At 44.1% G+C, this 26,766-nt stretch overlaps 3 protein-coding genes, 1 long non-coding RNA gene and 1 pseudogene across 4 annotated transcripts; 3 read left to right on the plus strand and 2 right to left on the minus strand.

Moving 5' to 3' along the window:
- Positions 1–117: 117 nt before the first annotated feature.
- Positions 118–3,952, minus strand: LOC139774720 (uncharacterized; annotated as a pseudogene).
- Positions 3,953–13,195: 9,243 nt separating this feature from the next.
- LOC139774722 (uncharacterized) lies at positions 13,196–14,461 on the plus strand. Its single transcript, XM_071710150.1, has one exon. The coding sequence runs from the start codon at positions 13,196–13,198 to the stop codon at positions 14,459–14,461; it is 1,266 nt and encodes a 421-aa protein (XP_071566251.1).
- A 1,315-nt stretch (positions 14,462–15,776) lies between these two features.
- Positions 15,777–19,012, minus strand: LOC139774714 (uncharacterized). Its single transcript, XM_071710144.1, has 2 exons — positions 16,441–19,012; positions 15,777–16,277 (listed from the first exon to the last, which is right to left on the minus strand). The coding sequence occupies exons 1-2, from the start codon at positions 16,635–16,637 to the stop codon at positions 15,992–15,994; spliced, it is 483 nt and encodes a 160-aa protein (XP_071566245.1). The 5' UTR covers positions 16,638–19,012; the 3' UTR covers positions 15,777–15,991.
- LOC139774723 (stromelysin-1-like) lies at positions 17,247–18,878 on the plus strand. The gene has a single exon (XM_071710151.1). The coding sequence runs from the start codon at positions 17,247–17,249 to the stop codon at positions 18,876–18,878; it is 1,632 nt and encodes a 543-aa protein (XP_071566252.1).
- Positions 19,013–24,990: 5,978 nt separating the features above from the next.
- LOC139774708 (uncharacterized) lies at positions 24,991–25,744 on the plus strand. The gene is made up of 3 exons (XR_011718653.1): positions 24,991–25,204; positions 25,374–25,536; positions 25,623–25,744. It is a non-coding gene; the product is annotated as an uncharacterized lncRNA (long non-coding RNA).
- The last annotated feature ends 1,022 nt before the right edge of the window (positions 25,745–26,766 follow it).

The following is a 26,766-nucleotide window of genomic DNA, read 5'->3' on the forward strand; positions in this document are numbered from 1 at the left end:
GAGTCGATCAACCAGATCGTACTTCTTCAGCGACTCGAGCAGCATCGCGGGAATGACTTTGCGCGGCTCGTGATAAACCAAACTTCACCGTCCGCGGCGTTTTCCTCAGTTACTGGATTAATCAGAATTGTGTAATGCTGAAAAAAATTAAAAGATTTAAAGACACAAACTATCAAAAGACAAAACATTTTATGTATCCTTTAAATATTGTAACCTTAACACATTTGTTTTGGGAGACGAGATATATTTGTCTATATCTTCTTATTTGTATTTGTATATATTTGTATATAAGTTCTGTCAGACTTTTTATTTTAATTGAAAAATGTCCAAATTTTATTATTTTTTGAGTGATAATCATCCAAAGCGAATATATTAAAGAAAAAATTAATTTTAAAAGTTTTGTAACTATTAACATATATGTATATATAAAATATATTTGTAAGATTAACAGAAATAAATACCTACATAATATTCGTTTTGCAGCTTTTTGTTTTGCAGCTTTTTGTTCTGCAGCTTTTCGTTTTTTGGGTTTTGGGTTTTGTTTGTTATGGAGCCATGTCTTAAGTTGTGGCGATGAACGTTTACTTAAACATTTATATTTTTTTCTTATTTCTTGTATATCTTTCAGTGATGGTAATGTTTTTTTTCCATATATTTGGCAAATCCCTCAAGTGCTGCTTCTTGCTCTTCCTCAGTCCAGCGGATTCTCTTTGTTTTTCCGAAAGGAGATGCTACAAAGAAAGCAATGTGTTATTAATATGGAGGTTTAAAGTATCCCAATCAGAAATGATTAGTCAAGTCGACATCAATTCGACGTCTAAATCTCTGTTTCTCATCATAATTGTTTTTATACAATTATGATATATAATGTTAATTAAACAATTACAAATATTTCTATAAATTTTAATTTTTCTATTTTTCTTTTGATTAACTATATCGAATCAATACAAAGTAAAAAAGCATAAAATATTCTGTGTATACATATATATGTATCAATATAGAATTGACCAAAAAACATAAAAATCTTACAGAAATATTAATTATGCTCGATTAATATAAAAAAATGATAAATATAAACGTGACAAAAATATCAATCAATATTCGACATCAACCATTTATCAACGCATCAACATTGAGTTAATGTCGATTTGACTAATTATTTCTGGCTGGCATACATAAGTTTTCACATATCTAAAGCCTTGTGTACACGATACTAGAAATCGGTCCGAGTTTCGGTTTAAGCCAATCAACTTGCAGCTCTTACAGAAAAGCAGCAGTTTCATTGGCTTAAACCGAAACTCGGACCGATTTCTAGTATCGTGTACACAAGGCTTAATAAATTGAAGTAAAATATTTACTGGATCGTTTCCGTTTTTTATTGGAATCTGTATGTTCAACCGTATGATGTAATGTATCTTGTGTCTCATCTAATGTATATTGTATATTTATACCTGAAATAAATAATTTATATTAACATTTAAAAAAAGTAAGTGTAAATATATACAGAATAGGGTCGACATGTTGACATTAGGATTTTTGTCTCCAAGTGATCTCAGAAATCTGCCATTAACGGGTGATACGGTAAGTCTAGTACACCCTGTATATAACAAACATAAACTGTACACATACAGAATATAAAATGTAAGAGGAAAAGAGAATATAAAATTAAAATATAAAATTAAAAAATATTTCAATAATATTACTCAATAATATTAAATATTAAAATATATTATATATATAGCTCTATAATATAGCTCTGACATTGTATGTTTGGATTTTTATCTCTATTGGAGCTTAAGAACTTTTTATTTCAATAAAAGCTGCGAAAATTGCACATACTATATTAAAATTACAATATTAAAATACAGAGCATTTAATAATTGAAGACATAATGTTTGTTTGCAAAAAATGATATACAAATTCCTTGTTTAGTTTGATCCATCTTATATGCACACGAGCTTTATGCTATAAATTTTCAAACATTGTAGTATATGCAGTTTTCGAAGTTTTTATTAAAATAAAAGGTTCCTAAGCTTTAATAGAGATAAAAATCCAAACATACAATGTCAGAGCTATATTATAGTTTTAAAATACGAAACATCAAGTAAACATATCAAGTAAAAAAAATTGAAAGTTTGCGCATTTAGAAGTGATACAATACACTGTGATAAATACAATTCTTCACAATAGTAAAAATATTTACATGTTAAAAACTATAGGTGATCGAGTTGTATTTAAATATTTTAAATGCAAATAACTATACATATATGTATATGTATATACACCACTCACCCTGTCTATATTATATTACTGTCGTTCAAAAGTTTGGAAGCAGTTGGATAAAGAAAAACATTTTTAAAAACCATTATAAAGCTTTAATTATAATGAAGTTACAATAAATTTAAATCAGATTAAAAGTTTAATTTATGGTAAATTGTAATTTTATGATAATTAAAACTTTATAATAATTTTTTAAATTGTATCTCCTTATAAATTTTTAATTTTTAGCTTTTAAACTTTTGTACATTAGTAACTTTTTCAATATTTAGCTTACGATATCTCAATAATTGTTTGTCGGAGGAAAAAGTGGTACAAAACTTTTCAATTTGATTTTGTCTCAAGAATATGCCATTGCAATGTTTTAATTTTTTTAAATATTTGTGTGCGTATCTCCTTGGAACTTTAATGCATGTACAAATATTCAAAAAAAATTCGAGTACTATTGCAATAGCATATTCTTAAGACAAAGGCTATAGTCAACGTGACGCTACAAATGCTTTGGAGCGTTCTTCTTCTCTTTCTTTCTTCATTGAAAGAAAAGAGAAGAGGAATGCTTCGAAGCATTTGTAGCGTCACGTTGACCGTAGCCAAAATCAAGTCAAAAAGTCCTGTACCACTTTTTCCTCTGGACAAACAATTATCATAAGTTGAATAAGAGATATCATAAGCTGAATATTAAAAAAATTACCAAGTTTTTCTTGAATATCTCAAAAAGTATTAAGCAAATAGAAAAATGTTTTAGACAAAAGTTGTTCAAATTAATTAGTAAAAAAAGATGGTATAATAAAAATTTAGTTTTTATTTAAAAAATCAAGTTGGATCTTATTAGGTCCAAAGTAAACGTCAAATCCAAAAATTAGTTAACTTATCTGATGGCCCATTTCAAATCCTACAACTTTTATCTAAAATATTTTTCAATAAAATCATCAGAGATATTACACACAGTGCGAAAGTTAAAATAAAACATCCTGTGTACATATATACAATACATAATTTCAGAATCATCCAGTATGTATATACACAAGTAACTATTCAAATAACTATGTATTTATATATACATAAAAATATAGATATCATTACCTGAACATGCATTTTCCTTTTCATCTCTATTAAAGTCTTTTGCTTGGTCATATAATTCGTCGTCTATATTACTTTCCGTTGAAGATTCGCTATTTGCATGTTGGTCATTTCCTTGAACAGCTTCCAGGTATTGGGAAATTTGCAATATATCTCTGGTTGCTAACGGCTGTCGATAATGATCCTTGTGAATCTTTTCGGAATGCCCCATAAATGTGGCAAGATCCGATACTTCCATATCATTAAGATTTAGTTGTATACAGTATGTTGCAACATGCTTTCGCAACACTGTACCACGTAAAGTATTAGACTGCATTGCATTACATTCGCTTGAGAATTTACGCATTAAAATGCAAGCTCTGAGATATTTGTACCTTTGTTTGTTATACCCAGGCAATCCGAAAACGTAAGGGTTTTTTTCGGGTACGTTAGATTCCTTTCGATATTTTAAAATCAAATTAATGGATTCAAATAAATCGTTTGATAGCAAAACGGGCACCGTACGGCCTAATTTTCCTCTTATACAGAATCTGATATATTTGTTAGCAATCTTTTTGTGTTCTTTTGATAATGACTTGTAAAGATCGCTGTACATGTTTTTATTAACTCTTTCATAATTTTTAAAATCTTCGATAAGAATGCGTTCAATTTCTCCTGCCCGTCGTCTGTTAAACACTTGTATAGAGATCAGTGTGACTTCTGCCAAAGAAAGCCAAGTGTAATACGAAAAAGATTTTTGTAATGCATTAAAAGCTTCAACCCGTTTTTCCTGTAAATAACTATATAATTTTTTGATGTCTTCCACTGATGGCAAATTGACTTTTTTGTGTCTCTTTTGAATCGATTGCGTTTCAATGACGGTTCTATTAACACTTGTTGTTATATCAACAGTTAATAATTTCAAGAAATCTTTAACTTGTTTCTTTTTTTCCATGTCTTCCTTCTTTATACACTCAGTTATAAGTAGATTTCCGATATATTTAATTAAAGTTGATAAATTTGCCGCAACTGCAGGAGCTTCATATATTTTTTCTTCATTGTTATATCTTGCGACTTTATTGATTGCTGTGATACAATCGTCATACACTCTTGGATAATAGACTGATGTAAAGTTTTCCACATTTTTGTTTATTTCTCTTAATGCCAAGAGAAAGCGACCAAGGATACGTAATTTTGCACGAATCATGTCGTGTTGGTGTTGAGATTTGTATTTCAGGCACAGTTTATTTGCATACAAGATGAGTAGTTCGTCAAATCTGATAGCACGTGTAACATCGTCTTCCCTCATAACAGGAAATACTACTGTTCTTAATACATCACTTGCCGATGGGTGTAATCGACACGTAACTCGTCTACCCATAATCATAACGCACCGATTCTTTGTAAATTTTTTGTCAAAACAATGTCGAGAGTGGTGACGTATAGTTGATTTTGCAAAGTGAGCTTTACATTTTGCACAAGCAGTCCCGAGCAGCACATATTGGTTGACCAACGGTTGGCTTTTAATCGGAAACATCGGCGTTGGGGAAACAATGTTGGACCGACATTGTTAAAATGCTACAATCCGATGAATCGTTAGACAATTTCTTTTTTATTTTTTTGATACGAATTAAAAGGCATTGTTGTGTTTTTTTTGTAAATTTTAACTGTTTTGAAATAGCCTACAGTATTTTTAACTATTTTTAGTGTATATTATTAATCGATTGACAACGCAATACCAACCGTTTGTTGAACGATATTTAGCCGACATTGGACCATCGTTTGATAATCGATGTGAGTAGACCAATAACAGTACTCAGCGCACTCAGGTACAACCGAGGGGAAGCGGGGGGGGACGCGCGCCCGCGGGGGGAACGCCATAAGAGATGGGCGAGGGGGGCGAGGGGGGAGCATGGGGTGGGGATGGGCGAGGGGGGGTGAAGGGTGGTCAGGTGCAAGGGGTAACAGGGGGGGTGAGGGGGACAGGTGTGCGGGGGGAATTTCCCCTGTAACTGGACAAACATTCCCCTGGAACTGGACAAAGGTGTATCGCCGTCCAATCGGTCGTGGACGTGCGTCTCGTGACGCGATGGGACGGGAGATACGGCGCGGAGGCGTTGATCGCTAAGCCGAACTTTCACAGTAGAAGCGTCTTCTCGGAGAATCTGGTCGCGATCGAGCTGCGGAAGCTCGAGGTAAAATTCAACAAGCCGGTCTACGTGGGTATGTGTATTCTCGAGATATCCAAGACGCGTCTCTACGAGTTTCACTACGACTACATGGCGCCGCTCTATCGCGACCGGTGTCGAATTCTTTACACGGATACCGATAGTCTGATCTATTCGCTGGAGTGCGAAGACGCGTACGAGCGTATGAGACGCGACATAGACAGGTTCGACACGAGCGATTACGCGGAGAATAACGCGCACGGTATGCCGCGCGTCAACAAGAAGGTGCCCGGTCTGATGAAGGACGAGAACAACGGCGCGATCATGACGGAGTTCGTGGGCCTCAGGGCGAAGATGTACACCTACAGGGTACTCGGACACGACGACACCAAGAGAATAAAGGGTGTTAAAAGAAACGTAGTCGCTAAGAGGATCACGTTCGAGGATTACGTGGCGTGCCTGCGGGACGCGCGCGAGCTGAGGACGCGCCAGTCGTGCATACGCTCGACGTTGCACGAGGTTTACACCGTGTCGGAGCAAAAACTAGCTCTCAGTCCGCACGACGATAAGCGATACGTGACGTTGGACAGCGAGGAAACGCTTCCGTGGGGACATTACGGAATACGGTTGTAAAAAAGAAACAATATCATGCGCTTTCTAAAACTGTTTTATCGTAGAAAAATTAATAGTACGTAAGAAACAAACCAATGAATGTGTAAATTTTTTATTAACAATAAAATACACGTTGCGCGTATTTACAAATGTCTAATTATTTCTGTTACAATACAGACGCCTTATCTATCCAGGAATTGTGCGAACTGTCCATCCCCAGCCACTTCACGTACGCTCGATTGCCGCGCTTACGCAGGACTTTTTCCACGAGATAGACGTCGGGATTGGAGACGCGCAGCAACTCGTATTCGTAGAATCCTCCGGCTATCGCTTCTCCGCGAACGTCTTTCAGCAGATACGTAACGGGATTGGTCCTTTGTACTTTGGCTACGCGAAATATCTCGGTGGTCCAATTGGGAGTGTAGCCCTTTTCGAAGATCGTTTTGAATTTGCTCACGCGCACCGGATCGTCGACTCGAAATCTCGCCGGCGCGGCGATCTTCGCGCGACTGTACACCGTGCGCAACAGTTTTTCGGCGACGGTGGGCGTCACGTCCGCCGGACGCATTCCGATCGTTCTGTGTCTGCGACGATTGTAATTCGACAAGAGGCGCGGCAGCGAGTCTATCCATCTGTACGATCCCTGGAGCGTGAAGAGCTTCCACATGTCGTTTTTCAACGTGCGATTGAATCTCTCCACCACCGACGCTTTCATCACCGAATACGTGGAGTAGTGATTCACCTTGCGCGCGTCGAAGATTTTGCGCGCGTCGGCGTTGTAGAATTCCTTTCCTTTGTCCGTTTGCAGATTCCTAGGGTGACGCGCGTCCTCGCGAAAGATCTTTCCGAGAGCCGTCGCGACCTCCTTTCCGCTCTTAGTCTTGAGCGGGATCGCCCAGGCGTACTTGCTCAGCACATCGATGACCGTCAGAATGTAATTGTGACCCGCGTTTTCGCGCGAATAGGGACGCATCTCGACCACGTCGGCCTGCCACAGGTCGTCGTAACCGCGCACCACGACGCGGCGGCGAGGAAAGTTTTTTCGCGCCGGCGCGTGCAATTCCTCCACGAGTCTCCGTTTTTCCACGCTCATTGCTCAAGAAGGTTCAATATACTCAGAATTTTGGCGATCTGGATTTCGTGCTTATCCACGGTATTCCTCACAGTTACGAACTGGCTTCTAAATTCTCTTATCAGATCTCTGAAGTTTTTTCTGAGATCCGCGATCGCTCCCTCGACGTAGCCCATGTTTGTCGCGTCGGTGCCGACCTCCGGCGCGGCCATGCGTCGTATCTTGCGCTCCGACGCGTCGTACGAATCTTCGCGCAAGAGAAGCGCGTCGTTTCGAAACCTCGCGATTTCGTCTCTCAAACCCTGGTTCGCGTTTGTCACGATGACGCCCGTGAACTCTCGATCGACGGTTTTCTTCTTCTCGATCTCTTCGATCACGGCGCTCTTGAACCGTTCGATCGCGTCCTCCACGTAACTCCTGTTCGTCGCGTCGGTGTCGAACTCCGGCGCGGCCACGCGTCGTATCTTGCGCTCCGACGCGTCGTAGGAATCCTCGTTCAAACGGAGCGCGTCGTTCTTCAGCGTCGCGATTCCGCCTCTCAATTCTTCCGTCGCGTCGTTCTTCTTGATCTCTTCGATCACGACGCTCTTGAGTCGCCCGATCGCGCCCTCTACGTAGCTCTTGTTCGTCGCGTCGGTGTCGACCTCCGGCGCGGCTACCCCTCGTATCTTGCGCTCCCTCGCGTGGTAAGAGCCCTGACTCAAGCGGAGCGCGTCGTTCCTCAGCGTCGCGTCGTTCTTCTTGATCTCTTCGATCACGACGCTCTTGAGCCGCCCGATCGCGCCCTCTACGTAGCTCTTGTTCGTCGCGTCGGTGCCGACCTCCGGCGCGGCTACCCGCCGTATCTTGCGATCCCGCGCGTCGTAAGAGTTTCGATTCGAGAGAAGCGCGTCGTTCCTCACCGCCGCTATTTCGCCTGTCAATTCTTCGGTCGCGCCTCTCTTCGATCGTCCGATCGCGTCCTCGACGTAGCTCTTGTTCGTCGCGTCGGTGTCGATCTCCGGCGCGGCTACCCGCCGTATCTTGCGCTCCCTCGCGTCGTAGGAACCCTCGCTCATAAAGAGCGCGTTGTTGCGCGTGTAGTTACGCAGGGATTCGATCGAGGAGCGTAATCGCACCGTGGACGCACCGTCGATTCCGTCCCCGTTGCTCCGATTTGTCAGAGACATACCGAATTTGTTCACGGACATCGCGCGCGCGCGGGGGAGGCGCTGGAGAGCGCGCGATACGTACTGCCGTCGCGATCGACGCGACCGATCAATTTACGACGAAACCGGCCTCGCGAAGTTCCTCGATTATCGACAGAATTTCGTTGTCGTGAGCGTTGTTGCCGGCCCGACGAGAAGCGTCTAGCAGTCGAAGTCGATCGACCAGCTCGTTGGGATCGTCCCAGTGAACGTAATCGATCGCGTTGTCGGTCAGTCGCATGGCCGACGGTAGTCCGGCGCCCTTCGTAGTCCCAACTGTGTGAGACGGGTGTACGAGCGGCGCTATTATTTTTGTGTACTTGTGTCCCCTGTTACCCTTGACGGGCATGCCGGCGCTGCGACCGCGTTTGTGAGCGCTGGTGGCGAAAAGTATACTCCTGTACGTTCGTTTGTCCTTCTCCGTGTAGACGCGAGCGTTGGGAATTCGCATGAAGATCAACTCGTACAGACCGCGCGTGCCCTTGTACCGTACACCGTCGATGATCACGGAGTCATCCGGGGCCACGTCAAATCGCTTGTTACCCAGCATCGTGCCGTGCTCGCCGAGATACACTCCGTAGACGTGGTCGATCTCCTTTTTACTGTCGCCGCTCAGAAGAGCGCCCACGTACTCCCGCCCTAACGGTCCTAGTTGGCTATTCAGAGTGTCGCGACCTTCCACCGTGCTCAAAGACTCCCTGACGGACGTCTCTAGCGCGGGGGGTGGAGTCGTAGTCTCCGAGACGATCTCGTGTTCTCTGGGTAAAAACCGGACCGAATCGGCGTGGATCGGCGTGGAGCTCGCGATAGTCGTCGCGGGAGCCGAACTCAACCGTGCTGGACGCGACTCTCCTTTTTTTCCCGCGGTCGTCGTTGTCCTTATTGGCGTGAATACGTCGTCGTCCTCCCCGTAATCGCGCTCCAGGTCGGCGCCTGCATCGTCGTCGTCGTCGTCGCCGCCGTAGTCACTATCCTTCTTCGCTCTCTTCGTCGTTTTCATCTTTCTCGCGAGCGTAAAGCTGCCGTCGTCGTCGTCGTCGTCAATCCTCCCCGGTCCTTTACCCCTGCGGTCCGCGTCATCGGCGAGCCGTTTCAGAGGTTTGACGATGGGCTCGTACCTCTTTTCCAGAGCGATCTCGCTCTCCATTTTTCCGACCCTGAGAGCGGCGTACTTCCTGCGAATCGAGGCGCGCGTTTTGGCTATCTCTCGCGCGGTCCTCTCTTCCGCGATCGCGCTCATACTCGCGTCGTTCGGCGAAGCGCACTGATCGGCTCTACAGCACGGCGAAGTCGTGGAACCCCCGTCTGTACCGTCCGCCTCGCAACGCGCTGTCCTTGTCTATCACGGCGAAACCGTAGGTGCGTCGCCAACACTCGCGACAGAAGGCGCGAAACTCGTCGTACGACATGTCGATGTTCACGTGATCGTCGTACACGTGCCGCAGATTGGTGCCGTCCTGCCTGAACAGGATCAACAGATTTGCGTTATCGCGCACGAGATGTTTCGGTATTTTGGCGTACGTCTGACAGAGATAGAAGCAATCGATATTCGAATGTCGACCCATAGAAAAGTACTCCCTCATTCTGTCCTGCTTGTCGCAGGCCACGTCGTCGAAGACGAAGACCGAGTCGGGAAGCGCCTCGTCGGGTGGAACGACGTCGCGATTGTCGGAGAACGCGCGATAGCTGATCTCCTCCATAGGCTCGAACAATCGTTCGAGATATCGATACTTCGGTTGTTGCAGAGATTTCGAGTACACGTATACGTTCTCGAAACGAAGACCGTGCGCTTGTTCCAGCAGACTCACCAGAACGTTCGTCTTACCGCAGTTAGAGGGACCGCAGATGATGCAGCGTACGACGTTCGGCAAGAGAGGACCGTGTCTGCGCGATTCTCCGTTTCCTCCCTCGGTCGCGCCCGAGCCTGCCTGCGTTTTGCGATCCACATTCGAGACTCCTATCGTCACCGACTGTCGCACGAATCGCATTGCGCCCTCTCTCTTTCGCTCTCTCTCTCGGTCTTTTCCGCAAGCGCGCGCTCGTTCGCGCGACGAACGCGCCCGAGCGACGGGGCGGGGAGGGCAGCACGGACGTCGTTTCGTTTCGTCGCGCCTGCGCAGACGCTTCGCGCGCAAGTATAAGTAGCGCGAGCGCGTCGTCGTATCCGTAGAAATTCGATCTCAAAAGCAACGAATCGTTCGCGCGCGCGTCGGTGATCGAGATGTTTCCCATCCTACTGACGGACAAGCGCGATATTCTCGATCTAACGGCCGAGGAGCTGGAATTCGTTCCGAAGATCGTTCTGTTGCGTAAATTTGAGAAATACGTGCAACTGCTGTGGGACCGTTTGCCCGAACATATAAAAGCGGATCCCGAGGTGCAGAGATATCGCTCGTGTATGGAACATTACAATCGTCCGTGGCAGCGAACGCACATAGACGGTCCACCGCCGCTCGTCAAGGACTGCTACGAGTGCAACCGCGCGCTCGCTCTGAACGGTGAGTCGTCGAAACCGTTCCGTTCGAATTGAGAAGAAGAAAAAACCCTCCCGCAACCGCGACCGAATGCGCGGCGCCGGTCTACTCGATCGCGCGATAAACGCTCTTCCCTTCGAGCTGCATATACCCGGCTATCAGTTTTGCTGACCCGGTACGCGTCTAGCGAAGAGACTAGCGCGCGGCGACAAAGGCATCAATCCATTGGACGCGGCGTGTCGCGAGCACGACATAGCGTACTCGCGAAGCGGCGAGCTCGCCGAACGACACGTCGCCGATCGACTGCTCGCCGAGAGGGCGCGCGAGCGCGTCACCGCGAAGGACTCGGCGGTCAGTGAGAGACTCGCCGCGGCGGCCGTATGGGCGGCTATGAAAGCGAAGACGAAACTGGACATGGGTATGGAAAGGAAAAAAGGAAGAAAGAGGAAAGGAACGGGGAGAAACGCGAAGACGAGGAGGAAGAGGCGGAGGATACTTCCGACGGCGAAACGCGGCGGCTTCTTGCCTTTTCTACCGATGTTGGGTGCGCTCGGTTCCTTGATCGGTGGCGCGGCCGGCGTGGCCAAGGCGGTGAGCGCCGGCAAAGCGGCGCGACGGGAACTCGAGGAACTGCAGCGACACAATCGCGCGATGGAGGGTCGCGGGCTGTACCTCACGCCGTATAAGAAGCGCGGAGGTGGCGCGAGGAGAATCGCCGAAAAAAAAAAAATTTCGCGGAAGAAGGCGACGCTAGCGGCGACGTCGGATCTGCCGCCGTACGGCGTCACGACGAACGAGCAGCTCGATCGATCGGCGCGTCGCCTACGCATACCGTTCTTCCGTGGGGTGTTCATGCGCGACGCTCTGCCGACGAGGGTGCGACACGCGGAGTGCGGCATCGTGAATCTCGACGACGCGGCGGGTCCGGGCACGCATTGGGTCGCTTACGCGAAGAAAGGGAACGCGGCGATCTACTTCGACGCGTTCGGAAATCTCCGTCCGCCGAGGGATCTCGCGCGATATCTCGGCGGTGGCGGCGAGAGCGCGATCGTGACGTACAATCGTCGCGCGTTCCAGACGTTCGAGCAGAGAATCTGCGGACAGCTGTGCCTGCGATTTCTTCGCGAGATCGATTGGGGGAGCGGTGGCGAACGATCGACGTTCTCTCGCGATGTCGCTGACGCTCACGTTAACCGGAACCAGCAGCGTTCTCACGGCGAGTCACTTTCCCGCTTTGGATCTGAGCGACGGCGAGTACGAGCTGGGTTTGGCGACTTTTGAGACGTACAATTCGATACCGAACGTTACGCCGGCGAACAATCGATTCTACTTCGGCGAGGACGACCGGAAGATCGTCGTTCCGGAAGGGTCGTACGAGCTGCGAGCTGTGAGCAGATATTTGCGCGCCGCTCTTCTTCATCGCGAACGTCGCGCCCGCGAGAGAGAGAAAGAGAAAGAGAAGAGAGAACAACTGCAGGCCGATGGCGCTGGACGGGTAAAAGAAAATAAACGAACGGAGAAGGACGACGACGACGATAACGACGACGCTTATCGCATATACGGGGACGAAGACGACGACGACGACGGTTATGGCATATACGGGACAACGACGGCAAGAACGACGACGATGACGGCGGCGATAGAACGGTACTCGCTCTTCGCGCCAACGAGAATACCATGAGGAGCGAGATAAAGTGCGTCTACAGAGTGAATTTTACAAAACCGAACAACATCGGTTCTCTTTTGGGTTTCTCGCGCGATCGTATCCTAAAACCGAACAAATGGTACGTTTCCGACGGCCCCGTTGACGTCATGAGCGTGAACATAATTCGCATCGAATGCAGCATCACCACGGGAGCGTACAGCAACGGACGCTCGGTGCACGCGATACACGAATTCGCGCCGAAAGTTCCACCGGGATATAAACTGTCGGAGACTCCGACGCAGATCATTTACCTCCCGATCGTCGCGCGAAACGTCACCGATATCACGGTGCGAATCGTGGATCAGAACGATCGATTGATCGACTTTCGCGGCGAGGAGATAACGATTAGACTGCACGTACGTCGTCGCCGCAGTTAGTGTGTGTGTGTGCGCGCGTATCTCCGCGACGTGAAGAGAGAGAGCGAGAGGGATGCTCGTTCTGAACGGATCGAGCGCGGATTGTACGAACGAGCGAGCTAGTCCGTTCTACGACGTAATCGAAAGCGTAAGGAAGAGAAGAGGTGGCGGTGGTGGCGGTCGAGGAGGAAAGAGAGCCGTTCTCAGCAACGCCAACGTTAGGTTCCTACGATCGCTGGGTCTCGCCGTGAGAAACGCGTCGTTTCTACTTCGAAAGGAAAGACCATGGCCGACATCCTGAGTATCGGCGGTGAGCCGATCTTCGACGAGCGCATCGTCGGAATCGAGACTCACACGTATAACCCGTACGTGAACACGACTTTCGGGCACAACGACGAGATACGAATACCCATACAGCAACAGGATCTGTATACGCTGCCGTGCGACAGTTTTCTGTACGTCGAGGGACGACTCTATGACGACGGCGCGAGCGCGACGACGTCGGAAGCGACGGATGCTCAAAGGCAATACGCGAAATTGGTCAACAACTGCGTGGCGTTTATGTTCGACGAGATTCGATACGAACTCGACGGCGTGGAGATCGACCGGTGTAGAAACGTCGGCATAACCAGCACGATAAAGAACTACGCGTCGCTGACCGCCGAACGAGCCAGGAGACTGCAGAACGCCGGATGGAGTTATCCGACGAACGAATCGAATCTGAACGACGCGTCCCATCAATTCAACTTTTGCGTACCTTTGAATATTCTTTTGGGTTTCTGCGAGGACTACAGACGCGTGGTGATAAACGCGCGACACGAACTTATCCTGATACGCGCTCGGAACGACGTCAACTGCGTCGTAGATCCGAAAAAAACCGTGCCGAGAGATCCCACCAAGGATCCTAAAATTACGCTACTGAAGGTGCAATGGCGTATGCCGCACGTGGCGTTAAACGACGTCACTAAATTGTCGCTTTTGCGAACGTTGGAGAGCGGACGATTTCTGAGCGTGGGCTTTCGCTCTTGGGACCTGTACGAATTTCCTCTGCTGCAGAGCACGACCAAGCATTCGTGGGCCGTGAAAGCCGCGCCGCAGTTGGAGAAGCCGCGATACGTCATATTCGCGCTGCAGACCGGACGGCGAAACGAATTCACGGAGGACTCCTCGAGGTTCGATCATTGCGCGCTCGCCAACGTGAAATTGTATCTCAACTCGGAATTCTATCCCTACGACGACGTGAACGCGGATTTCGAAAGCGACAAGTTCGCCGTGCTGTACGAGATGTACGCGAAATTTCGAGGAGCGTACTACGGGGACAGTCGCGACGACGCGCTCTTTTCCCCGCGCGACTTCGCGCGAGTAGCGCCGCTCGTGGTGATCGATTGTTCCCGCCAGAACGAAGCGGTGAAGAGCGCCACCGTGGACGTGCGCATCGAATTCGAATGCAAGGAAAACGTTCCGCCGAAGACCACCGCCTTTTGTCTCATCGTTCACGATCGCGTCATCGAGTACGGTCCGCTGACCAATGTGGTGCGCAAAATCATCTAGCGGAAATGGCGATTGTAGGATACCACACCCCGGAAACGGGAGATATATATAAAGACGGGGATCCTTCGATCGTTCCTCAGATCCCGTTAAGAACGAGCAGTTTGAGCGTGAATTGTTCGACGCGCACCGACTCGATGGCCGCAGCGGCGACGACGATCTTCGTCGACCTGCAGGGATTCGTGGTGAGCGACAGATTCGTCGCGAAGGAGGTAGCCGTGCTCCGAAGCGAGACGCGCGAACTCGCGCATCACGTGTTTCGCGCGCCGATGAAGTGGGACCTGCTCACGAACGCCGAAAAAGCAAGGGCCAACTGGCTGATGGCGAACCATCACGGTCTCCGTTGGAAAGACGGGGACGTGGACTATCGTCTAGCCAGGTCGATTATTCGACGCGCGGTGTGCGACGACCTGGGCGAGGAAGAAGAGACGCCCGGCGCGCGAATATACGTGAAAGGCCTCGAGAAGAAGAGGTGGCTGGAGGAGATTCTCGGCGACGCCGACGCGACGATCGAGACCATCGACGCCGAGTACGAAGACATCGATCGGCTGGAGTTTCTTCGCGCCGATCGCACGTTTCGCTGCGGACGCCATCAACGGTGCTGCGCGATGGAGAACGTGATGAAGTTGCGCGACTGGTGGAACGAGCGACGCGAGTGTCTCTCCAGCATCGACTCCACGGATCAAATATAAATGTGTATCCATCCGTCTATATATGTATATATTGTAATCATTAACAAAAAGATCTATCTATATTTTATTCAATAAAAAAATCTATCTATCTGTATTTTATTCAATAAAAAACTGATGTAAAATCAACGAGGAAAGTTATTCATTATTCGCATACATACACCATACGTATAATCGTACTCGATAACGCCGAGCGCGATAGCGTCGAGCGCGCGAGCGACGAGCGTGATGCGTAAGCGATCGAGAGCGTCGAACTCCGAAGAAGAAGAACGGCAACGATAACGCCGAGCGCGCGAAACTGTCAATGAGCGCGGAGTCGGGAGCGTCGAGCGGAAGCGCGATATCGGCGGCGGGAGCGTCTAATCTCGTTGCTGTTCACACGTATTTATCTTTATTTAATATTATATTCATCCAATATTATATTTATTCTTGTATATTATATACTACTTATTTCTAAATTCGTATATGAATCTTTGATTGCGTATAAAGTTTGCTTTATTCAACCGAATTAAAAAGAAATATAAAATAGGAGTAGAAGAAACCAAAGAAAGGATATTTGACATATGGTGTTGTAACATAATCTTTTTCTATCTATAATAATATAAATGACATTAAAATCTTTATTGTTTGATATAATTATATACATAACAATATAATTTTATCCAATTTATTATGAAGAGAGCTAACCCCTTTATATTATATTATATTATGTTATATTATTATATTATAGTATATTATGTTATATTATATTATGTTATATTATAGTATATTATGTTATATTATATTATATTATATTATGTTATATTATATACTACTTATTTACTATTTTTTATTTTTTTACATATTATATCTTGTTAGAAACGGAGGGCCAGCCCTCGACGACGTCGTCCTCGAAGTCGACGTCAATCAAGTTGATATCAATATTGCCGCGACCGCTCTCATCCTCCTCGTCGTCGTCGTCGTCGTCGTTGTTGTCTTCGTTGTCGTTGTCAGCGTTGCCGTCGCAGCACGTATCGGGACGCTTCGTCGATGAATCGAGTCGCGCCGCGTCCCGATACATGCTGCGAATCCTCGCAGCGTACAAACGCATGTGGTTCCTGGATTTTTTTAACACCGCTCCGATGAGTCCTCTTCACAAAAAATACATATTATTAATAATTATATATAAATGAATATATATAAGTGAATTTATAAATAAATATATAACTGAATATATAAGTGAATTTATAAATAAACAAATAAATATATAAATGAATATATGATGACATTATAATTTTACATTTGCATACTCACATTCGATCGAACATCCGTGCGTCCTCGTCGACGCGGATCGTGACTTGCAGACAGGGCGGCGCTCCATCGACGATATTTCTAAGGCGATGCTGCAGCTGCAGCACCGCCTCGTGTAAGTCGTCCGTAGCCCTAGCTACGGACGTTGCCTGGATTTGCGCCAATTCGCACACTCCTTTCAGTTTGGATATTTTGTCCATTACGTGTTCTTAGGAATATTTCACGTCACTAGCTCGAAAAACTGTGAACGAACTACACCCGAGTCTAGCCTCGAGTCCTTATATACATCGAGGATACGCTATCGAAGAAGGATGCGGAATCAAAGAAGGGATGTGCAATCATAAAGGATATTGCGTATGTAATTAAAACTATGTAAAAAATTGACCTTTTGCACACAGGAAGAGATGCATTTTTCTAATCAAACCGACTCATCCGCCGGAATCGTCGACGCATTTCTTCCACCCCGAGACCCCCGCCACCACCTGTCCGCGCTATCGGTAGCGAGCATGCCCATGTAAGTCGCTCGTATCGCGACGCATCGTCATCGTCCATAAAAAAGCAGGATATTGTGCAATAAAAAAAACTATTTTTAGAAACTTTGCACAGAGGAAAAAATGCAATTTTTTTTATCAAAACGGACTCATCCGCCGGAATCGACGCATTTTTTCCACCGCGAGACCCCGCCGCCACCTGTCCGCGCTATCGGCAACGAGCGTCACCGCGTGAGCCGCGCGTCGCGATCGCGCTCATATCGCGAAACGCCGTTATCGCAGTTCCGCCGTTTCTCTCGCTCTCTCTCGCCCTCGACGATGTGGCTCTCGCGCGTAATCGCGTTAACCGCGTGTTTTATCGCCGCGAGGTGCGTCAATCCCACGGATGAGAATTACGCACATACGATCGATTACCTGCGGAAATACGGATATCTGACCGAAGATGTGGACGCGTTTCCGGCTCAGAGACGAAACGACGTTCTTCGTAACGCCATCGAGGAATTTCAACGATACTACGGTCTGCCCGGCGATGGAACGCTCGACGACGAAACGCTGCAATTTATGCGTAAACCGCGATGTGGTTTCCAAGATATCTTGAAGCACGGAACGGCGGCGAGTCTATCGAAATGGCCGAGGACTCACCTGACGTGGGATTTTTACGTAGCCGCCAAAGAGGAGCTGAATACCGCGCGGGCCGCGTTCGACCTGTGGTCGCAACATTCGGCGTTGACGTTCGAACGCTCCGAAACGAATCCTGACATTATAATATCTTGGCGAACCCGACGTCACGGTAACACGAATATCAACGTAAACGGCCCAAATTGCTCGGCCAAATTCGACGGTCCCGGTAACGTGCTGGCCCACGCGTATCTCCCGACGAACGAAGCGGGATTCGTCTCCGAGGTGCACGTCGACGGTGACGAGCCGTGGCATATTCACGTCGGTAAAAATTCCCCGAATACGTTTTCCCTGCATTTCACGCTGACGCACGAGATCGGTCACTCTCTCGGATTGGGGCACAATGAGCGCAAGACCTCGGTGATGTTCGCGTACTCGCCCGACAAGCAGTATCCGGTTAAGCTCGACAGATTCGACATTCTCGACATTCAACGTTTGTACGGTGAAAAACGGACGAACGCGCCCTCACAGACGCCGCCGCCGCCGCCGCCGCCACCGCCGCCACCGCGGTCACGGCCGCCGCAACCATCGCCGGACCTGTGCGCCCTTGGTCGCGTAAACGCGATATTGATTTTGGAAAATCGAATGTACATTTCGTACGGGCGTTACGTTTGGTCGATCGATCTGGACGGCAGGACGTACAATGGACCGTTAGCCCTGTCGAATCACATGAGCTTTCTTCACGACAATTACACGCGCATAGCTGCCGCCTATCAGTCTCCATCCGGTGATCTCATGGTGTTCGTAGATAATTTGGTATACATGGTTCAATATCCGGAATTTTCTCTGAGGCCGAATTGGCCGAAGACCTTGCGAGAACTCGGATTTCCCGCAGATGCGAAACTCAACGGAGCGGTAAACACCCATAGAGGCCGTTCCTTCGTGATGTACAACGGTAACTCGGTGGGCGAGATAGACGAATGTACGAAGAAAGTCGTCAGACGTACGCCTCTCGAGGCGACGTTTCCCGGAATACCGACCGGCGTGACGTCGATCTTCCGATACGTCGACGGCAATCTGTACTTCACCACTCGGACGCAGTTCTACAGATTCAACGAATTTACGAAAACCGTCACGGCCGCCGGTAAATTCGATCTACGGATGCTGAATATCGTCTGCCCTAAGACCGAACTGTTGCAGCAGTTGCGCGATCTTCTCGATCGAATCGTACGCGTCGGCGATTTAACGTCACCGGCGAGCGATTCGGACGACGACGACGACGGCGGCGGCGGCGTTCAGCTTTACGATCGCCGTGTCCGCCGAAGGAAGTAGAGGACTGCGCAAATCCCCGCACCACACCGCACATCGCGCGATATAAGTGAGAACTTTTCTACTTATACCGATGTGTTCCCGCCAAAGCATCAGTATCGCCTCGTCAGCTGAATACGACGCGTCGAAACAGAAATCAGAAACGAACGATACTGCAACGCGCGTGCGAAATGTTCTCGACGTTGGCCGATCGACCCGCGCTGAGGGATCTTTCCCCTCGCGAGACGGATTCGGAGGTGAACGACAACGGCAAAAGACGAAGGATCGACTCGACGGATGATCATCATCAGCATCATCATCGGGAGTCGCGTTCCAGCTCTCACCCCTCCAACGACGTTCGCAACCCCGTCGTCGCGCCTGCGGTGCGCATCCTGGCGACCCGTTATCCGCTGACGACGACTGGCTACAAATACTTGGCCATCGGTGTCACGGTTAAGTCACCGTGGTACGGTATACCCGCACCTTCGTACGTGGATATCGCCCTGGGAGATAAGCAAGGCAAGGAGATCTCTCTGACGCTCGATATGTGGAAAGGACTACTCGAGCGCAAACACGACATATTGGCGTGTCTGCGATCCAACCTCGTCGATGGAACCCGCCCCCCCTCGCCGATATCGATCGGAGATCTGACGCTGCGATTCGGATTGATCAACAACCTGTCGATCTTGCGTATGGAACTACCCAACGCGGCTCGTCTGGCAATGTCGCTCCCCACCCTGCTCTCGCTGTACGATTTCCAATTTTGCGTCGATCGCATCGTCTCGGCGCTGAGCGCGGTCATCGAGGAAGTCGACGCGAAGTATTCGCGCTATCAGGAGATAGCCGCCAACGCGATTAAGACGGGAACTTCGGCCAAGACTGCGATACTGAAAAGCGAGTTTTTCGATCCTAACAAGATCGTCGACTGTGAGATTACCGCGCTTTGTTTCAAATCCTGAACGTCACGACACACGTTTACATATTTATATATACACACAGAAACAATGTAAACGAGTATCGACGTATGTAAATACATATTTTATTTTTCAAAATAAAAAACTACCGCTCGTACGCGGATATCTCATATATGTGTTCTCTCTCTTTCTTTTCCGTATCTATCTCGATACGATCCCGCGCTCCCTAGGTCCCCCGACTCCGCTTACTCCACGATCGCCGCGATTGCGTCATCTACGATGCGTAGGGAAGGATCGAAACTACTTTCGACCCGAGACGAACAAGAACAAAGAACGGTTATCAGGACCCGCGAAAAGAACGGCCTTGAACACGTTCAAACGTGTTTTCGCGCGCTCACCAATCCCACCGCGCGGGGAGGTCGAGAAGAGCGACCTTGAACAAGTTGCAACGAGTTTGGACGTGTTCGAACGCGCGCGATGATAACATTATTCGCGATGACGCGCGAATCGGGGCGGATTTCCGCTCGCGGTCGATAACGCGGTCGATAACGCCGATCCGAGCGCCCTCTCGGAGCGTCCGGGAACGACGATCCTCCCCACCCCCGGTGGCATCCCTGCGGCGCGAATTTCCCCGTCACCCGCCTAGGGAATTTCGGTCTTTGAGGTTTCCGCATGGTGGCAACACTGCGGCGCGAACTTCCCCATCACCCTGCCTAGGGACAGGTGTTCCCACAAAATACTCGCTTCTGATTGGACAGCCTCGAGTCTTCGTACCGCGATCTGATTGGTCGGCGATACACCTTTGTCCAGTTCCAGGGGAATGTTTGTCCGGTTACAGGGGAAATTCCCCCGTACACCTGTCCCCCTCACCCCCCCCTGGATCTGATTGGACGGCGATACACCTTTGTCCAGTTCCAGGGGAATGTTTGTCCAGTTACAGGGGAAATTCCCCCCGCACACCTGTCCCCCTCACCCCCCCTGTTACCCCTTGCACCTGTCCACCCTTCACCCCCCCTCGCCCATCCCCACCCCATGCTCCCCCCTCGCCCCCCTCGCCCATCTCTTATGGCGTTCCCCCCGCGGGCGCGCGTCCCCCCCCCGCTTCCCCTCGGTTGTACCTGAGTGCGCTGAGTACTGTTATTGGTCTACTGATGTGTAACGAAGACAGAGTGATATGCTTACAGCGGCGCTGTGAGCGGACCGCAGGGCGGGCGCGCCGGGCGCGCAGTCAAGAAACGAAGATCGCGTGTTTTATGTTTTATTGGTGCTCGTGCTCGATCGTGTCAGTGCGTTGTATTGCGTTTTAGATAAACGTGCCGTATTGCACTGTGTCAAGAGGTATATAAGAGCCAACTGAAGAAGAAGAAGAAGCGTTTTAGATCATTTAGATCATTGGACACAGACGTTTAATAATTAAAATAAGAAAAAGAAGAGTCGTGTTCTTGCTTAATTGGATTGCAGGTGAGTAACTTTTTTATTTGTTTATATAAAGATATTTATGATATTTACTGACAGTTAACAACGGAAATAAGTCATTCTTAACCTAAAATAATCGTATTTGCTTGGCAGAATAAATTATATTAAAAAGTTAAACGTAGCGTCAAAAGCATATAGCCAGTATAAAATCGTTCAATAATTTCTTTGACTTTTCTGAAGTACTTTATACGGCAAAATTATGATAATCCTTAATTGTAAGGCAAGACATGATATATTTGCACAGTTCACGCGATAAATATATATTGCCTATATCATTGCATGGTTAATGTAATCAAATTCTGGTAATTAAATTATAAAAAAGGATAAAATTGGAAACACTTTCATATAGTACCTCTTTTCTCCAGACTGATATACATTGGCTTCACATTTTTTATTAATATTATTTCTATGTTTTTTTCTATGTTCTAATCTTTTTTTTGGCAATTTCTGATATATGTGTCATTGTCCTATGTATTATCCTATGTATCATCATGTGAATATTTATTAATATTATTTCTATGTTCTTTTCTATGTTCTAATCTTTTCTTTGACAATTTCTAATATATGTGTCATTGTTATAGTCCTATGTATTATATCCTATGTATCATTATGTGAATATGATGCATATTCATAATTAATATCACGTAATTTTTAAATAATTACGTATTTTTATTGTAGATAAAAATGGCACAGAGAGCCCGGAAGTATAGAGAAGTTAGGAAAAGGGTAAAAGCCCATATGAAAGAATTTTTGAAGGAATTGACTGATAATAATAATGAAAATATAAATGACAATAATTGTCATTTATATGAAGATAGTTTGAATGATTCAAAAAGTAGTGATTGTGATGATATTAATGACTATTGTGAAGATTGTAATAGTAATTTTAATAATGAGTCTGTATCATCTTCAGATGACAATATGTCACAAAGTAATAGTAATTTTGATAATGAGTCTGTATCATCTTCAGATGACAATATGTCACAAAGTAGCAGTGATACACCTGTAAATAGTAAAATACAAAAATGGTGTATAGAAGAAAATATTAAGCATTCATCGATAAATAAGTTATTAAAAATTCTGAAAGGGTACACAAATATTGAAAACCTTCCCAGAGATGCACGTACTCTATTAAAAACAAGTAGACAAGCACTTGTAAAAAAATTAGGTAGTAGTGGTCTTTTGCATTATATCGGCATCACTCCCAATTTACAAATGAAGCATAAATATTATGGCGACACTATTCAATTGACTTTCAATGTTGATGGAATACCTATATATAAAAGTTCCTCAAAGCAATTTTGGCCAATACTTTGCTATGTTATTGATAAACGATATCAGTATGAGCCATTTTTAGTTTCTTTGTTTCTTGGTGAAAGTAAACCAGAACCAATTACTGGTTATTTTGAAGATTTTGTACCAGAACTCAAAGAACTATGCGAAAATGGATTTTTCCATGACAGAAGTCAAATGCAATTTAAAGTTGTAATCAGAGCTTTTATCTGTGACACTCCAGCACGTTGTATGATCAAATGTTGCAAGTTATTTAATGCATATTCAGGATGTGACCGATGTGAACAAGAAGGTGTATATATAAATCATAGAATGACATTTCCATTACAAGATGCACCATTACGTACTGATGAAAGTTTTGCTTCAATGTCAGATCCAGATCACCATAAGTCAATATCTCCTCTGTCAGAATTAAATATGGGGTTAATTTCCCAAATTCCTTTGGATTACATGCATTTGCTACCACTTGGATGCATGCGTAAGATTCTAATGATGTTATTAAAAGAAGATCTACGTGTTAGATTATCAGCTTATTCTATTGAGTGCATTTCCAATGAATTAATAGCTCAGAGAAAACATTTTCCAATTGAGTTTCAAAGGAAACCACGTAGCTTAAAGGAAATTGCACATTGGAAAGCTTCAGAATTTCGGCAGTTCCTCTTGTATTCCGGGATAGTTGTTTTAAATAACAATGTTCCTTCCGCAATTTATAAACATTTCTTGTTACTACATGTAGCTTCTACTATTTTATGTAGTACAAGTCTAATTGTAAATTATCTTGATTTTGCTTCTGATTTAATAAGATCCTTTGTTAATCACTGGTCTAAATTATATGGTGCTGACACAGTTGTTTATAATATTCATTGTTTAACTCATTTAACAGCTGATGCAAAGAAATATGGCATTCTTGACACATTTAGTGCTTTCCCTTTTGAGTCTTTTCTTTTTAAGTTAAAAAGACTTTTGAGAACTTCTACTCAACCATTACAGCAAATAGTGAAAAGGCTGTCAGAAAGTTCACATGTATTAGCTACAGAAAACAAAAAACTATTAAATGATTATACAACAGATAAAAAATTTCGCTATCATGTTGTATTAAATTCAAGTCATTCCGATGGACCTCTAATTAATTTTCCTTGTCATGTACAACAATTCAAGAAGGTAAAAAGCACTGCCTTCATTTTATCAACGTTTTCCGGGAATAACTGTGTCACCATGAAAGACAATAACATTGTAGTAATTTACAATTTTGTGACATTGAATAAGGATATATATATTATTGGATTAAAATATCTGCAAATAGAAGATATGTACAGTTATCCGTGTCCTTCGTCACTTTTGAAAATATTTAAAGTTTCATCTCTATCCAAAAACTATAAAGCTTGGAATATCAGTTCTGTTTTCTGTAAAAATGTTCTTTTGAAACAGTCTCTTTTTTCGGTATGTCTTCCTCTTCTGCATACACCGTGATAGAAGAAAGGTATATACTAAGATTAGAGATTGTTTTTATTATAATATCTACAATTATGTAATATTTTATGTTTTCTTTTTATTTATAGATAAGAATGTTTTCTGTAGTGGATTTTCCTGAAGAAGAAACTTGTGAAGTGATACCAACTTCCTGGTTGACTGATGGAAATCATAAAACTTTTTATCCTCAATATAAAGGAACTCGATTTTGGAAAGCAGTTACAACTTTCGAAACACCAAAATCATATTGGAAGACACATTCATGTCGAGTTTTGTATCAAACAGGTAAATATATTTTTGAATAGATTTATAATATTGACTGTTAACATAATTTTCAAAATTAAAATTTGATTTTTATTTTATTATCTCTTTTCTCACAAAAACTGAAAATTCTGTTTGATACGAAATTAATTAGTATAATTTGCAGATCTGTTAACAAAAGCTAAATCAAAAAGAGATGGATATCAGTATTTAGATACTGATGAAATTCAAACAGGCACGGATCAGGTGCCTGATGAGGTAATCGCCGAGAACCAATTAAAGAAAAGAAAACGCTTTCCAAATCAGCGTTATGCTGATGTATCTGCATCTGAAAGGTCATCTAATGAAGCATCTTCAGCATCTTCATCTAGTGAAACTGATATGACTATTTCAAAGAACAAAAAGAAAGGCAAACTTTTACCAGAACCGGAACCTATTCGGTTACCGGCTAATAAAAATATCCAAAGTAAGTTAAAATATTTTTATGTTTTTAGTAAATTATAGAATTTTTTGATAGCTTTTTTTGACTTATGTTTATAGATAAAGAAATGAGTTCGCATTATTCTTCTGTACTTACTAATTGTAAGACCCCGGCAAGAGTACAATCGCGAGCAAGTACAAGTTCATCTGAAGGTAAAATAAGCTTTTATACTATCATGAAAAAATCAATACTGACTATTACAAACATTAAATTGCTGATAATTAAACATGCTTTCAGGTCAATTCAAGAACTTAGTTACTACATTTGAAGATATTAAATTTGACATAAGCAGCATAAAAAAGGACATCAAATGTATAAAAAATAAACTGTTCAGTGACAACATTGCAGAGGAAAAGTTACCTGAGGAAACAGAGACTCTTATACCTGCCTTGTCATTGAGGAATCTGTCAATTTTCAATGAATTTTTGAAACAAAAATCTATTTTTGAACTTTACGTAAGCAATTATATATGTTGATTTATGTTTTCTTTTAAAATTGTAAAAACTTTGTTTTGTTTTTCCAAAACTGTTCGTATTTTGTTATAAAGAAATTCTTGTTATTCATGGAATATGTCTTCAAAAAAAATTATCCAAAAAATTAAGGTTATTTTATTTTTGTTCTCAGGTTAATCATTTTCGCCGCCTTGGAGGAACTTCGCAAGCGGATCACACGCGGAGGATTCTCAGACGGATTATCCATAATGAATTAGCACAAAAATTAAACTGGGCAGGAAGAGGAGCCAAAACAAGTCTTCAATCTTTTGATGCCATATGCAAACTCATCCTTAGTAAGTCTACAATTGCAAGTGATTCTTGAAAATAAATTGTAATGCAATTTTCATATTGTAAAATTGAGTTTTCTTATACTTTATAGGATCAGCAAGCACTAATCAAGAAACATCTTATAAGATATCCGAAGAAACAATTAAATCTTGGTTACGTTATGCAATGGATCGAGATGGTGGTCGAAACAGAAGGAATAAGGAAACTATAAATAATAACCAGACTGATGAAGCACAAAATTATTCGAGTTAAGAATTAAATATTTTAATGTTTTATTCTCTTTCTATAAAAAAATTACTTTTTTTTATTTGTTTTTCAATACAAATTATATTATTTTGTTCATATTTATTTTAAATTGTGTACTATTCAGTCTTAGAATTAAAATATTTAATTGTGTAACTGTTTATTTTATTGCGTGTACTATATATTATATAATAAAGATAATTCTATATCCGAATTTTAGACATGTTAATTTTATTATAGAAATTTATTTACTTTTATACATTCGCTGCTTATAATCTTTACATTTTTGAGGTTTAATTAATATCGACAATTTTTAATTAATAAATATACGATGTTTAACTAATATTATTTTTAATAATATTAGTAAATCTAAAAAATAAAATGAACGTCAATACATATATATTTTATACTTATATCTGTTGTATTTACTAATTACATGTTATTTATACATTATAATTTTATTAAATTATAAATTATATAATTAATTATATATATATATATATAATTACATAAATTTTAACTCATTCCTACAAGAATACCTAGAACTGTATAAATAACATGTAATTAGTAAATACAACAGATATAAGTATAAAATGTATTGACGTCCATTTTATTTTTTAGATTTACTAATATTATTAAAAATAATATTAGTTAAACACCGTATACTTATTTTAATGCACCGGATGCACCCAATGTTGGTCCATTATCATTTAGGAACGTTGGGCCAATATCTAGAATTTAAATAGTCGACATATGTTCAATATTGGGCCAATGTTTTTGTGCAATTGAATCATTTTTAAATCGTTGGTACAATGTTGGCTAAATGTAACATCCAATATTTCACCAATCATTGGCCGTCGGTAAACCAGCGTGACGCCACCAACATCGGTCCATTGATAATTTGGAACGTCGGGCCGACATAATATAAGTTGGGCAATCAACATAGATCCAATATCAGACCAATGTTTATGTGCTGCTCGGGGTATAATCTG

Source organism: Temnothorax nylanderi, unplaced genomic scaffold (genome assembly GCF_030848795.1).
Source record: "Temnothorax nylanderi isolate EJ_2023f unplaced genomic scaffold, tnyl_v1.0 TNYL_tig0085_pilon, whole genome shotgun sequence".
Taxonomy (NCBI): Eukaryota; Metazoa; Arthropoda; class Insecta; order Hymenoptera; family Formicidae; genus Temnothorax; species Temnothorax nylanderi.

Bases quoted from the DNA above. Each gene is read 5' to 3' on its own strand.
- LOC139774722 (XM_071710150.1), top strand. From the start codon at position 13,196: ATGGCCGACATCCTGAGTATCGGCGGTGAGCCGATCTTCGACGAGCGC.
- LOC139774714 (XM_071710144.1), bottom strand. From the start codon at position 16,637: ATGGACAAAATATCCAAACTGAAAGGAGTGTGCGAATTGGCGCAAATC. The intron at 16,278-16,440 runs GTGAGTATGCAA...TTTTTTGTGAAG, and splicing joins GCACGGATGTTCGATCGAAT to AGGACTCATCGGAGCGGTGT.
- LOC139774723 (XM_071710151.1), top strand. From the start codon at position 17,247: ATGTGGCTCTCGCGCGTAATCGCGTTAACCGCGTGTTTTATCGCCGCG.